Raw genomic sequence first — 16,013 nt, forward strand, 5'->3', positions numbered from 1 at the left:
CACATCACACACATCACTTTTATGTTTAAGCAAATATACCCAAGTTACCCGAGTACAATCATCAACAAAACTGATAAACCATTTTTTTCCATTATGTGTAGATTGCGGGGCAGGGCCTCAAACATCTGCATGAATTAATAAAAAAGAAAAATCAATTTTGTTATTACTTAAAGGAAACACAACATGATGATTTTTTGCCAAAACACAAGTTTCACAAAAAAAAACACAGAAATATTGCATTTATGAAATAGTGATGAAAATAATTTTTTTAAATAACCAAATGAGGGATGTCCCAACCGTTTATGCCACAACCAAATTTCTTTTTTGTTTTTATGTTGTATGTGATCATTCGCAAGACAAGTCATTCCTCTTTTATGGTTTTGTCGTGAGGCTTTTTTGAGATAATACAGTCCTTCACTCTTTCTACCATTGGCAATCTTCTCCTTGGAATGAATGTTCTGAAAAAGACAATAAGTTGGGTAAAACAAGGCAACACAAGAATATGATTTGGTTAACTTGCTGACGGAGATAAGATTACAGTTTAATGTAGAAACAAATAAAACATCAGGAATTGATAAGGAGAGTGAGAGGGATATAGTACCTATACCTTCAATAGGAGATGAGACCCCATTGACATTAATAATAACACTTTTAGAACAACTAGAGGAAAAACTAGTAAATATATGAGGATCACAAGTCATATGATTAGTAGCATCTGAATCAATTATCCAATCACTATCCTTACTAACAACAGAAAGATTAAGAGCAGAGTCAAATAGACCTGACTTGGTCACAAATTCGATAACAGTAGAAATATAACTCTTACAAGCAGCGGAAGCCATCATAGATATTCAATGAAAAAAAAGCACTGATTCATGTATTGTAGAGAATATCAGTGTTTGGCTCTTGATACCATAATAAAAGGTTTAAAGAATAATTCTGATGTATTATTTCAAATAATAGAATACCATATTTATATATATATATATAAGGATTCTATAATTCTTTATTTATTAAAGGAATGACAGGTGCACAAATCTGCACAAATTAAAATAAAATTTAAATTATAACTAATACAATATTTAATTGCCTAATATCCTTTAATAGAATATTTAGGATATCTTAACAATAATGATTTTTTTTTTTTCTAAAATTATAGATGTTTCGTAACGAAAAGCAGAACTGTCCCTTCTGACCAGATCATCCTTGTCCTACTCATTCTTGTCCTTTTCCTCATCGTAGTAACTGAAAGGATGAGGAACGGATTTGAAGGCACGGTAGTTTCCAACATTGTTCAAGTGTTCGTTCTCCAACCTGAGTCATTACAATGTGTCATGCAATCTAATAAAGCCAATGCCATGAAGTTTTCTATGTCAAAAAAGTTACCTGAAGAAGTTCCAAATGCCTCGACGAACAATCTCAAGGCAGGAAGTAACTGTAATCATTGTCACTTTACGAAGGGGACTCCAATTCATTTCAAACACCAATTGCATCCATGAAATTCTAAGAGCTATGTCCACAACCTTTGAGTAAATTCACATGAGATTGAATTAGCAATGTATTATACAAGACCCATATGCAGAAGAACACACCTTTTCGGTCAATTTTATAGTTACCATGGCTATGAAATAGATACTTCTATGGGGAAGTATTAGTTTATCTCTCAAATAGGGGTTCTTTGAAAGCCTTTGCAGGAGCCCCCAGTCCTTAACAATGTCCCAATATGTGTTCTGAAGAACTGCCAGTGCTGAAGTTACCAATGCCAACACTTTCCAACTTCTTCCCTTCTTTAGTTCAAAGGCTGTCCGAAAGACCATGGCAGTAATTGTTGATAGATAATTTAAACTATTGAATGCACGGTTGATGTCTCCCTCTTCATAGAATTGACGCATGCACTGCATAAACATGATGAGCTCAGTTGTGTCAGTATAGTTGAGATGACTTTTTAACTACTCTATATAGGTGGTGTCTTCAATGATGATACTAGTGCATAACACTTCACCTTATAATTTCAAAGGAGAAGATATTTTGTATATTTGTCAGAACAAACAGTCACAGATATTACAATGCATATGGAAAGAAAAGATTGTGTATGGACCTGTGCTAGCCGAAACCAATAAGGAATGATGCCAACGATGAAATACTGTATGTTATAGATACCATGAGTTTGACATTTCTTTTGCCTCCTTGAGTCTTCTCCAAGCCCATAATAGCATATGTAAAGCTCCACACTCTTGAATGCTTGGACCTGAACTCAAAATTATAACATGCAATGATATATCAGAAACATACTAATGTCTGTGGAATATGAATCTACCTGGCTAGTAAGCTGGTCAGCCAAGAAGAAATCTGCAAGACGAACCTGAAAAGATAACTCAGTGTTGTGTTATAAATAAACTTTTCCATTAAGTAAAATTAGTTTATGGATAAGATGATTTATAGAAACTATATCAGATTTTTAAAATGTATGTAAGTTAGCTATAGTTTATGGAACAACTCTTCACTTTCTTCATCTTATTCTACTCTAATATAAGTGAATATCCAAATAGACTACTCTTTTTCTTCATTCAAATGCACTATGGAATTTTTCCTGTTTCCATTACCTTGAAAACAGGAGCACATATACAGCGAAATAAGCATCGGATAAAGAAGAAACGACTTGAGCGATATATGATGTTGAGAGGGCAAAAGGTAATCAAAAGAACTAGCTGCACAAGAAACCAAAAGTTCAATAATTGAAGGGACTGCTTGAGTACAATTGAGGGAAATTTTTGGTAAGGATCAATGATTAAGGCAAGAAGTTCTTCAAAATTGTATTGGAAATGGTCAGCCAGTTGGTTAAATCCAAACTAGGAATCTTACAACGACTAAGATCAGAGGAACAATTTCAGTGACTGTCTTATACTGTTGACTCCTTGAGTTCATTTCAATCTGCAAATTTATCAAGAAACATAAAAGTGCTACCACTGCATGACCAGAGGTCAGAAGGAAAATTTCTCTGTAGTCCAATTCAGTTCCAGCCCTGACGCCAAATAAGAATGGATAATTGACCCGATAACGCTTCCAATAATATGTGTTTGCAGCATACACAAGCATATGTAGAGTGATATATCCAAAAAGACTGCAATAAAATACTCCCATCTTAAGAAATAATATCGAAATAAACAGATCAAATAATCATGAATATTATGGAGACAGAACAAAAGCAATAGTCTATATTCTGATCTGCATATCAATAGATAGATATGCAAAATGGTTCACTAAAATGCAGTCACCTGTACAGTGGGAAAATGTTTTCCATGTAAGATGTCCCCTTCTTCTTTATGAATTGCTGAGATGTTATTCTAAATATGGTAGCAACCAATAGAGCAACAAAGCAACCAGAAAAGAAACCTACAAGTAACAATGCAAGGTAGACGTTATAATAATACTCAACACTCAACACATAGCTTAGAGAAATACTTCAATTCAATCATTTACATAAAATTAACCAACAGACATTCTGTTATTTAGTATTTACCTGTGATAAATGTTATGCTTTGCTTTTCTGTTTTTGCTTTTTGTCTTAATAACTTCCTCCCCTTTTTGTGATTTGAGCGTGTGAAGTTTCTGATGAAGGTAGACTCTACTTTCTCCAATAGAAAATTAACCTAAAATCAGATGAAACAGATAGGATGTATAAGATGATTGGGATATCCCGAAAGCACTGATGAGGGTTTGAGCCGTTTGTGTCAAACTATTTCTAAATGCAAAATTCATTTGGACAGAAGGCAACAAAACAACTTGTGGTTTTGTGTACGAGTTTCATTTAAAAAAAAAAAAAAAACCGGTTTTTTGAGGTTGAGTTAGGCCTAGAACCCACTTCTAACATGGTATCAGAGCTATGATTAGAGCCTATCCTAGCGATATTTGTTGGGTAGATTGTTCCACCCGCTATTGGGCCGTTATCGGACCACCCATTAATATCTTGTCTCACGCTCGATATGTATATACATCGGCGTGAGGGGGTGTGTTGGAAGTCCCACATCAATTAGAGATAAGGCCAATTTATAATATATAAATGGGGTGCAGACCTCACCTTACAAGCCGGTTTTGTGGGGTTGAGTTAGACCTAAAACCCACTTCTAACATGTGTCACTGATACTGACATGTACACTTGGACACATGTTGTCTCTAAAATATAGGAATAAGATATAGCAATAATGTGCCAATCTTATGATTGATTACACATTAGGAATAGGTGCAAAGGAAACAATTATGATTTTGTGTTGATCTTTGGGCATGTTTCTCTGCTTGAGACTAACTTAACTACTCAAGCATTACTAGGAAGAAATAATCATGATTGATGTTGTGATTATAACAAACTTATGATTCAAACCAACCTCATCAGAACTTCCCAGATAAGAATTATCCACTACTTTCATGTAGACTGTAGATGCTGCCCTTGATGTACGCTTTTACAAGTAAACATATTGAAGAAATAAAATGAAGTTAAACAAAAACTGTCAGAATTGTGTTTCTGAACAGAAAAAGAAATGCTTTTTGAAATGCCTTCAGTCTAATTGAAATTTGTGAAGAATGTAACCAAGAAAACTGAAGTTTCTCAAGGACTCAGTAAGTATGCTTCTAACCTTTTCATAGGTCTTCATGATCTTGGAAAATGCTGACAGGTTCATAAAACTGTCGCATCCATTTATGTAAATACCAAAGCACATCACAAAACTTCTTTTAGAAAATGAAAGACCATTTGATTTTACTAGAATTTATAAGGTTCCATGGTTTGTTTATTTTACCTGTAGTCTTTGAGATGGAGGAGTTTCTGATAGAACTCAACAAACACAAGTCTTAGTTGCTTTTCAATTTTTTTCAGCTCCTCTTTGCTGATGCTCAATTCATTATCACTGGAATCAGTAAAAGCTTTTTTAATTGTTGATTTTGGACATTGAAGAGAATCATCAACCTTTACATGCTCAAGGATTTCCAAGGGATCTCTTCTGTTGTAATTATTGTGTGCTTCTGCTTGCTCCTCATGATGATGAATATTTCTATTGGTTTGTTGAACAGGATCAACTTCAGGGCCTATCATAGAATCTTTTTGCTGATGATTTTGATCAGCAGTCTCTTTAGGTGAGGAGACAATCTGCATCAACTCTACAAATTGAGGTCAAACTCAGTCTTCTAGACACTACATTGAATTTAAAAATTAATTTTACTGATTAACAGTACCACCACTGAGTGTCAAGGAGTTCTTCTGAATGAAACATCCTAAACATTCTCACCTATAGAAATCATATATTGAAAGTATATTGGACCTTAGGTGGTCTCAAATTCTTTCAAATACTAAATTTTTTTCTTTTAACTTTATCCCAATTTTCTCAACATTAAAAACATAGAAACATACATAAAAACATAGGATTAAAAAACATGGTGGATGTACACATCTCAAATTTTGCCCCAAGAAGCTTACAAGTCACCCAATAGTATAATTATTTACCAAACAAACTATGAAACTACTGCTTGAATTTTCAATTTACCTACATCAGGACTTTTGACCTTTACTCTTAGAGCAACCAAAGCCTCCACCTGTTTACTCAAAAGGTTGGATTCATGGTTGGCTGCTTCCACCTGATCCTTGTAAAATGCATTGACCTTGTTGAGCTCTTCATCAAGCTTTTGAAAGAGTCTTGCCTCAGCTTCTCCTCCTTCTTCATTGAGCTTGTGAAAGTTAGTCTTATATGACTGTTTGGAACCACCTTCTTCTTCTAATGTCTTAACTTCTATAACCTGTTCTTCATTATCCTCCTCTCTCTTGTGATTGCTACCTTGCAAGTGAAGTCCACTGAATGCTCTTTCAAGTTTCAGTCTGTGCTGCAATGACCTGTTGTNTTTAGTTTGTTTCCTACTTTTCATCTCTTTCAATATTCTTTTGAGGCCTTCATAATCCATGTATTCTTTCTCCCACTCAGGCACCATTTGTTGCTTAAAGTCTTTCTTAAATGTCATCTTTCATGTGTGACACATATGTTATAACAAAGAAAACATCATACAAGAAAGTTCAACATGTAACATACTCAAGGAAAACATCTTAGGAAACACTGAAACANGAGTTAACACAATATGCAGCCTAAATTTTCCTGATATGTAGAGCTACTCTCATCAACATCTCAATTCTAACAAATATAAGATTACTACTAAATAATACTAATGATAATTACATTATAAAATTTATCCTTCTAACCTATCAATCATCATTGCATTATCCTATCTATTACTAACAATTAATAATAATGATAAAAAGACAAGAAACTAGAATTTCACAGTCCAACACAATGTCCTTAAGGCTTCAGAATGTTTAGTTTGAACTGTGAAGATGGATTCATGTAGAAGCAAATGAAAGGGACTTTACAATCTAGTCAGGATAAGAACAAAAAGTAACACATGAAAAGCAAGAACTTCATAATTAGATGTAACAAGTTCGTACACTAAAATTACAAGAAAGGGGAAGTCAGAAATATACACAGACTAGCAGCTACAACAAAACTATAACAAAGCCAACTTAAATGTTTAAGCACTTTGTCTCATACAGAAGCTCTCTCTCTCTCTATATTTATATTTATGTATGTATGTGTAAGAAAAAAAGAATATTCCACACCTTTTAGGAGAACATAATTTGAAGTAATGCTGATGATGTGTTCTCAAAGGAAATGCTCCTAGACAGTGTTGCATGTCTTCTTTACTATCGAACTTACACGTGGACCAAAGTAAATAGCATATCTTACGTTCTAGTGTTTCAAGACAGTGACATGTTGCAAAGGATAACAAATTTTAATTTATACTTTGAACATATTAAATTCTATTATAAATAAATAAAGAAGACTAAATATAATTCATTCTCTAAACTTAGAATTCAACTTTATTCAAAATTTTAAAAATAAATAATTATAAATTTTTTAATAATATTATTTCTACTTTTACGTATTAAACACTGTTTTAACTAATATTTAAATTAAAATATATATCATTTCATTTTAATAATATAAAACTATTAAAATAAAATACCACATTTATAATAAAATAATAATTAGATGAAATAAACTTGCTACATTTTGTAAAGCCATCTAACAACCTTTCTGTTGTGTCCTTACTTCTCACTAAAAAAATCTAAAAAAATGTTTTTATAAGCTTATACCATTTAGATAATCATTGCAAAAAAAAAAACATATACAGAAATCAACAATACAAAAACAATGGTAAACTAGTGGTAAAACGGTTCATCATAATAAAATAAAATTACATTATACATTATATTATAAACATAATAAAACATACATCCTAATCATATCACACACTTAGACTTAACTCATCTGGATATAGTATAAATGTCAAGCTATGGTGGTTCATGCACTTGTGGTGGCTTCTACTATTCTACAAAGCCATTGTCAATGGATTTCACCTTACCACATACAAGGTTAGTCCTCAAAACACCTTTTTGCCAAATGAAGAAAGACCCCTCATGCTAAAACCTCTTGCTACTCTCCATGGCATAACCATCCATCTCTACTTGAGTTGGGGCTATTGAGAATGTCAGTATAAACATCCAATACTTAACTCCGACCATTCATACTAACAACACTACAAGGCACCACCATGTAACCTCTCAACGAGGATCATGGAATTTCGTCCATTAATACCATTCACATTATCAACCACTTATTCATCATCATCACATATCCCACATAATTATACACTCAAAGTATTTCAAGCATAAAAATCATTTATAACATTTGGGAAACAACACCTTGATACAATCATTAAGAATCATCCTTAGAACTCTTACACCTTCCATTCAAACATAAGTTCTAAACATTTCCATATATCATACAACAAACCAGTATATCTTTTTAAACCATACACATAGGTAAAAGGATTAAAAAAAACTTAAGAAAATAGACCTATTCGCCTAGCTAACAAACTCTACTCGCCTAGCTAAAGGAAAAACAACAAGCTTCCCAAGCTAAGCGAATTGGATCGCTCAGCCACTGCAACTTTCTGCCAAAAATCCCAAATACTCGCCGAACTAGCACATTTTGCTCACTCAACGAAAGTCAAAACAAAAAACTCCTCAAGCTAAGCGAGCTGGCTCGCCCAGCTAGCCAATTCTGCTCGCCCAGCTAGAGCCAAAACAACGAGCTCCCTATGCTAAGTGAGCTGGCTTGCCCAACTATCCAATTATGCTTGCCCAGTTAGATTGCATAATTCTACACCACTAAAAACTGCAAAATTAGCAATTCTAAACCACCCATTACCTCTTCTAACCACTTTTACAAATTTCTAACACTCATAGATTGGATTACAATCTATTTAGACTTAAACAAAAGTGCATAACCTATCTTAAACTAATAATCAACTATTTATAACAAGACACCAACTCAAAAACCTCTAAATTCTCAACTTAGTGACCAAAATCTCATTCTACTCATTCTAGTTCATTTTTAAGTGGTTTAAGGGCTCTAACAAGTCAGAAATGACTTACCAATAACCTTTAAACTGACCAATTTGATCCAGAATCTATAACTCATAATCTCACTACTCTAAACCCCAAAAATACACTTAAAACTAATCCAAAACATTAATAAAATACTACTAACATTGTTTAGGCTAGATTTCAACTAATTAATCCCTCTAACAAGTCTCAAATGACCTCATAACAACTCTAAAACAGTTGTTTTCTCACCCTAACACCTATCCATCCAATTCATCTATCAAACCTCCCTTTTCTTAACCTTACAACTCAAGTCTTTGATTCCTCTTCACTCTAAACACTTTGACTTCAATGTCGAACTTCAATACACTTCATTAAACACAATCATAACAACAACAACAATGAAATCATACTATATCAAGCATCCAAACATCATATGATCATTTATCATCATCTAAACACAAAGTATTAGCACAAACATAACAATTTCACTTAAATCATCTTATTCTTCATAGAGATACTAAATTTATAACACAAACACGTTCTAAAGCAAAGTCTAGCTTCCTTTACCTTACACAAAAGCTACGGAGCTCTAAGAACGAACACTTTTTGCTTCCCGCACAAGAAACTCTAAAAATACCTATAAATCACCAAATTGTGATAGGAAAGAGTCATAAGGACCACAAATTGACAAAGAACCAAGAAAGAAACACTAATGATACATGTGTCGGGATTTCCTAAGCATGATTATAAACAGAGAACAAAAGAAAAAAATGTATAAACTTACTTGCTTTATACCAAGAACTAATCGGTTAGAAGTGAAGATTACTCAGTTGTGATCTCATAGGAACCGTCAAACAAATGACTAAGATTCAATAACCCTTAGGGAGAAGACAAAGAATTCTAGAAAAATGGTTTATAAAGAGATAATAAGTTTTAAAATAATGAAACTTGTTTATAACATAACTATTTATAATAAAATTGTTTAATATTAAAGTAACCGAGTCTCACTATTTTTAAACTATCATCACTCCTAAAATACCATTTTCTAAAGTTTTACAGAATATATAAAAAAATTTAAATATTAATATAAAATGTTTTGATACGTAAGAACTAAATTAATGTATTTGATTATGGTTATATATATATATATATATATATATATATATATATATATATATATATATATATATATATATATATTAAATTTGAAGATTAAACTATTTAAAAATTTTATACACCGTTTGCGTTATAATATAGAGTAGAAATATATTTAATTCATAAATAAATAAATTCAAATGTATTATTTTAATGTTTCAAAAATATTTATAATTATATAGAAAAATAAAAGGAGTTTGAGTGGTAGAAAATCTATTATTTTATTAACTATTTTGAATGCATCTTTTTATACCATTTTAAATTTTATGTTCATTGTGTTAATGTTGTATAGTTAGAAGAGTGATGATACTTAAAATGTTACATATATAATTGTATAGCATGTACAAATCATTACAAGATATTGACGTAATTGAAGTATATAGTTTTAATGTAATGATAGAAAATACTGTTTTCTAAAAATAATTTAGAATCATAAACAAAAAATATTTTTAATACCTTTTTCATAAATTACATTATTGAAGAAAAAAAATGTTTTCTTCCATAGCTATTAACACATGGATTTCTTTGTAAGTGAGGTTAGGTACAATATATTTACTTATAATTTTTGTGAATTATTTATATATTTTTATTATAAATAATGGATTTTTTTCTTGTAGTAGTATGACCAATGGAATAAATTAAAAAACGATAAATTTTAAACATTATAAAGAAACAATTATTTTATTTTTAAATATTATATATAATAATCAGTTATATTTTGATATTACATACAATTATCACTTTTATATAAATAATATATCTTGCATTAATAAATTATTCTATTTTCAACGTTCATTCTAATAAGTTTTTGTTTTCTCCCATCAAAATGTCCTGAATGAAAACTATGATGTCTCGTGGTTTACTATTATTAATGGTATGATTATGTTTATATGTAATTTTTTCAATGATTTTTTCCTGTTATTTCTATCAATCATTTGTTTAAAGGTCAATTGATTATTGATTTATGTGTCCTTGTTTATTGTTTGTCCTATTTTTAATCTTATAGATACTAATAAAATCTTTTTGTTATCGAATGAATTTGTTATTCTAATAGTAGTTATTGGTGTTGTTATTCTTATAGCAACAATGGATGTTGTATAATTGGACTAATTTGTCAATTTTTTCTTAAAAAGAAAAAAAAATTATTTAGAAGATATTTCAATATAAAAATTATATTATACATGGTAATCTCATTCAAAAATTATATATTAATAATTGAAGGTTTAAAGTTTAGAATTTAAAGTTACATTAAATATTTTTTTCATGTGATATATTTTTACTTGAAGGAATATTGACACTCTAGTTTATCAAATCTATGTCAAATAAATTTTATCTTAGAGTAAAAGTAAAGATTGTATGAGGTGAATGGGTTATGTCATTTCAACAAAATTACTGGTAATAAAGTAGCTTTTACACACTTTTAAGAGATTTTCTTATCTTAACCCAGTTTGTGAGATCCTTTTGATGGGTAAATGAGTGATCATTTTCTATAAATATAATTAAGAGTAGTACTATATAAGCTTTCTAAACAAATATCTTATTCTATTTCAAACATAAGTTCATCAAACAAAAATATGTATGCAAGGTTTTGTGTCTGTTAACCTCTGACAAAGCATTGTGTCTATTGTTATTTGATATTAAGACAAATTCATGTTTTAAATCTTTGCTGTAAGCAATTAATAAAAATAACTTATGGTCAATTGATCTTCCTCTAGCAAATATTCCATATTCTTGTCTGTTACCAAGAGCTACTAATGAAGCTTATAGCAATCTAAAGAGCCATCAGATTGAAGCTTGACAGAGAAAATCCATTCACTTTCAATATGTTTGATCATGGGAAGACAAGCCACAATGTCTCAAGTGTGGTTTTCTTGAAGTGTCTAGAGTTCTTCTTAAAAATTGCTTTTTTCCAACATTCATGTTCCATAACCTGGATATAACTAGGTGTAAAAAAACAAACCAATAAGAAGGTTTTAATGATCGAGTGAACCAACGAATAGGTAGAATAGACAGAACATGATCCAATACAGAAGGTGGGTTAGGATCAAGTGTTGGAGCATCATCATGAAGGATATCAAAAGGATGAGGATGATGTTTTTCATACACGAAACCAAGCTTGAACCACTCCACAATTTGTGACAACTCTAAAAGAGGTGACATAAGAAATAAAGGTGAAGATAAAGGTGCAACATATGAGGGAAATAAATAATGATTTTCAAAGAAAACCACATTCCTAGACACTCTAATACGACAAAGTTAAGGATTATAGCAAATATAACCCTTTTGATCAAGAGGATAACCTAGAAAATCACACTTAATAGATTGATTAATGAGTTTGTGCCGTTCATGAACAAGAAGATGCACACAAACATAACCAAAAGTACAAAGATCAGAGTACGAAGGAGAATATCCAAGCAACTTATAGAAAGGAGAAACATTATGTAAAGTAGGAGAAAGTAATCTATTTATTAAATGAACAATGATAGAAAGAGCTTTACACAAAAACTTAGGAGGAACAAAGGATTCAAGCAAAAGAGTGTGTACAACATCAAGAAGGTGTTCATTCGTTCTTTCAACAATACCATTTTGTCGTGGTGTGGAGGGAAAAGAATGTTGAGATATAATCCTCTCATGTTGAAGAAAACTATGAAATTCATTAGACACGTGTTTTCCTCTAGAATCAGATCTCAAGATTTTAATGTGAGCAGAAAATTGAGTCTTAAGGAATGAACAAAACATTGAAAAATAGAGATAATGTCTACTTTACACCGAAGAAAATACACCCAAGTAAGTATATTGTAATAATCTATGAAAGTAACAAAGTATTTATAACTTGCATGAGACATAATAGGATAAATTCCCCAAACATTACTATGAATAATGTCAAAACAAGGATTTGTATGAGATGCATTATGAGGAAATGATAAAATTTTAATTTTTCCAAGTTTACAAGTAGTATAATAAAAAGAAAAAGATGACTTTTTTAACACCCCAACGAACCAGATTGAAACAAAGAATGAAGTACATCAAAATTTGGATGGCCTAAATGATTATGCCACATTTTATTCAGTTGTTAATCGTCTATACAAATAAGAGAAAAAAAAGTTGACAGTATGTGGATGTAGATAAGCTAAGAGGAAATAGTCATCCCACTTTAGGTCCCTTCAGAATGATATTCCCTAAAACTTAATCGTGTACAACACAACTAGAACGAGAAAAGTGGACATTATAATCATGATCAACTAATTGGCCAATAGATATAAGGTTTGTGGAAAGACTAGGAGACAAAAAAACATTAGGCAAAGAAGGGAAAATATCACCAATAAGACTAATAGGTAAGGAGGTGCCATCAAAGGTTTGAATTTGATGATTGCCATCATAAGTTTTCACATTGGTCAAAGACACGATAAAATTTTCATACGATTAGAGGATCTAGAATCAAGATACCAAGGTTGAAAAGAAACAAGAGTATTATCTAAACGACCAAAGACAAAAAAAAAAGTCGACATAATCATTTGCTGTACCATTTCTAAAGTAAGAATGTTTGCAAAAGGTGTAGGAACAAAACCTGGAGTAGAACAAAGGCATGATAAGCACTAACAAAGGCATGATAAGCAATGTGTTACTTCTTTTCTTGGTGAGTGGGACAAATTGTGATAATATGCCTTGTTGCTTGCAATAGTTACAGAATTTTTGTGGACAATCCTTCACAAGATGACCAAATCCTTTACAACTGTAACATTGGACAGAACACATATCTATAATCTTATTCTTTCCTTGGGCGACATAGGCTAGGACAACATGAGTAGTAGAATTGATATGTTGTTCCATCACTACATGCATTGTGATTGTTGTTAGTCAAGGCTTCACTAGAAATACCCACATAAATAATATTTGAATATTCATCCAAAGATTCTGAACTAAAATAATATTCCTCAATTAATAGATTTTCCTAGTGTGAAATTGGTCATTTTGCTCTCCAATAGAAACCTCTAAGTGACATTGGCTTGATGATAAACCTTTTTCAAATAATCTTACACGTTCTGAGCAGTGTTGTAAGGCCTAAGGTTAAGAATAAATTGTAACTCAACTTAACTAAGAATCCAAGACATGATTTAGGCATCTTTGCTTACCCATTTCGTCAAATCCACTACACCGATGGGTGTTAGAACTCAACCATAAATATGGCCCCATAATTATTTTCCTTTGGCAAAGAACTTAATTTGAAAATCCCAAGTAACATCATTTTTGCCACTAAAACGAAAAAGATATGATTCAGATTTATCATAAGACATGATAAAAGAATATAGAACCCAAGAGATGTTTACTCTAACCCCAAGATACTCACTAGAAATAACACTAGAACCTAAGAAAAGACCACGATTTAGAAATGTTTACTCCAAACCCAAAATACTCACAAGAAAGAATAGTAGAATCCAAAAAAAAAAAAAAAACCACAGTTAAGAAACCAAGTTGTGATACCATGTTAAAATATCAAGACAAAAGAGAGCATGTGAGATATTTTTTTCCTTAGAATTGTTTAATTATATTTTACAACCCTTTTTTTCTTAAATAAGCAACATAAAATATTTTTGCATTAATAATAGATATTGCAAGAGATATACAATAAATAAGAGATTATAAGAGATTTTTTATTTACAAAGAATAAATGTGAATAAATCCTAATAACAATCTATTAAAGGTGGAAAATAATAATAAAATAAAGACTAATAAAAACATATTTTAATGTTTTAGAGCACTGAGCTTTGTTTTCTTTATTTTCTTATTTTAGAGTGTTGAAGTATTTTCTCATCAAAATCTTAGTTTTAATAAAAACATGCTAAAAAAGGTATTTTAAGAGTGAAATTTTGTTTAATGTATTAGTCTAGTGTTTTTTTATCCTATATTTGAATTAACTTTCTTGAGTTCATTAACTTGGAGATGCATCTAGGCAGCTCGACATATTCATTGGAAGTTATAAGTTGAGAAGATTGGTGAAAGAGGAAATTCATTGTATATTTGGATAATTTTTGTGATAGACAAATCTAGATTTTCTTTTTTAGTTTGTGTTTTTATGCAACTCTCGTTTTTCGATTGTTAGTGACTTCCGACAGACCATATCCTTAAAAAAACCTACCTCTGCAATGCATCATTGTGAAACTGTTAGGGTCAAATTATATAACATATGAGGTTATTTTTGGAAATTCACATATCTTAAGGGAGTATAGGAAGATATTTAATGAGGTGTAGAAAGAAACATCCATCAATCAAACTTTGGGATTTATTGAATTCTTTTCAAGTAACTTTGATATATATATTTATTTAAAATAAGAAAACAATATAAAAATATATGTGATTCAATATAATAAATTCGTTTAATTAATTATTATAAATAATTTTAGTTTACGTATTTTTTTTTATAAATCAAATATACAGTTGTATAATTTACTTTAACTTTTCTTAATCAAATATATTAAATTATTAAAAATAAAATTGATTGATATTTAACATTTATTTAGTTTATATTTTTTAGTTATTAATTGTAATTAAATTTTATTAAAAGAATTCAAAATAGTATTTACTTTTAAAAAATTAGTTAAAATACATAAAAAATCCTCTTTTGGTTATATATTTGTCTATAATTATTTCTCGAAGGGTCTATTTTTAAATTTAGTCACTTAAAATTTGAATTTGTATTTTAATCCAACATACCTAATTGAATTAATACACAATGAAATAATAAAATTCATTTTTATAATTTCTCCTCAACTTCAAAATTTTATCTCTTTAATTTATTCTCATATAATAAAATATAGTTTTCATTAAAATAAAAAAGCCTCTACTATATTTCTTTCTCAATGTGCACAATCTTATTACATATTTTTAATTGTATTATTTCAATAATTTAAAATATCTGTATATTGAATTTTGATTATTTGCACTGTGCGGATGGGTCAAACCAAAATCCACAAAAAAGAGGTCGTATTTGCACTGCAACAGTCGTCATCAGCAAGAGGCGCATCGTTACAGTTACGAGAAACAGCGAGAACGAAGGACAATAGCAAGAAGCTAAACGATGTCGTTTATGCGCGGAGATTTGCTTTGCCAAACGAGGAAGCTGGTGAAGGGTCTAGCGAAGGCAGAACCCGTATGGCTGAAAGCGATGGAGCAGTTAATCTCCTAATTCTTCTCATTCATCTTTTCCCTCTTTTCAACCTAATTTTCTCTTTCTTTTTCCTTAATTTACTTTTTATTTTTCTCAAAGCTTTCAAATTTCTCTAATGTGTGTTACCAGGGCGCCACCTGCAACATTTCCTCCAGTTGCCGGCAAAATTCCGACCATCAGTCTTCCTGAGGATGTCTATGTGAAGAA

At 30.8% G+C, this 16,013-nt stretch overlaps 1 protein-coding gene across 11 annotated transcripts; it reads right to left on the reverse strand.

Moving 5' to 3' along the window:
* Positions 1–1,031: 1,031 nt before the first annotated feature.
* LOC106755309 (phosphate transporter PHO1 homolog 10-like) lies at positions 1,032–6,617 on the reverse strand. 11 transcript variants are annotated; one of them, XM_022778219.1, is made up of 14 exons: positions 6,482–6,587; positions 5,535–6,008; positions 4,794–5,151; positions 4,632–4,680; positions 4,383–4,454; positions 3,521–3,650; positions 3,276–3,393; positions 2,863–3,121; positions 2,604–2,708; positions 2,318–2,362; positions 2,099–2,248; positions 1,617–1,895; positions 1,387–1,523; positions 1,032–1,314 (listed from the first exon to the last, which is right to left on the reverse strand). In XM_022778219.1, exons 2-14 carry the CDS (start codon positions 6,001–6,003, stop codon positions 1,212–1,214), a joined length of 2,274 nt encoding a protein of 757 aa, XP_022633940.1. In that variant the 5' UTR covers positions 6,004–6,008; positions 6,482–6,587; the 3' UTR covers positions 1,032–1,211. The 11 variants fall into 11 exon arrangements, with proteins under 11 accessions (XP_022633940.1, XP_022633939.1, XP_022633941.1 ...); XM_022778218.1 differs by having other exon boundaries at positions 1,174–1,314; positions 6,518–6,617; XM_022778220.1 differs by having other exon boundaries at positions 1,174–1,314; positions 4,794–5,140; positions 5,539–6,008.
* Between the last annotated feature and the right edge of the window lie 9,396 nt (positions 6,618–16,013).

The sequence above is a fragment of the Vigna radiata genome, unplaced genomic scaffold (assembly GCF_000741045.1).
Source record: "Vigna radiata var. radiata cultivar VC1973A unplaced genomic scaffold, Vradiata_ver6 scaffold_100, whole genome shotgun sequence".
NCBI lineage: Eukaryota > Viridiplantae > Streptophyta > Magnoliopsida > Fabales > Fabaceae > Vigna > Vigna radiata.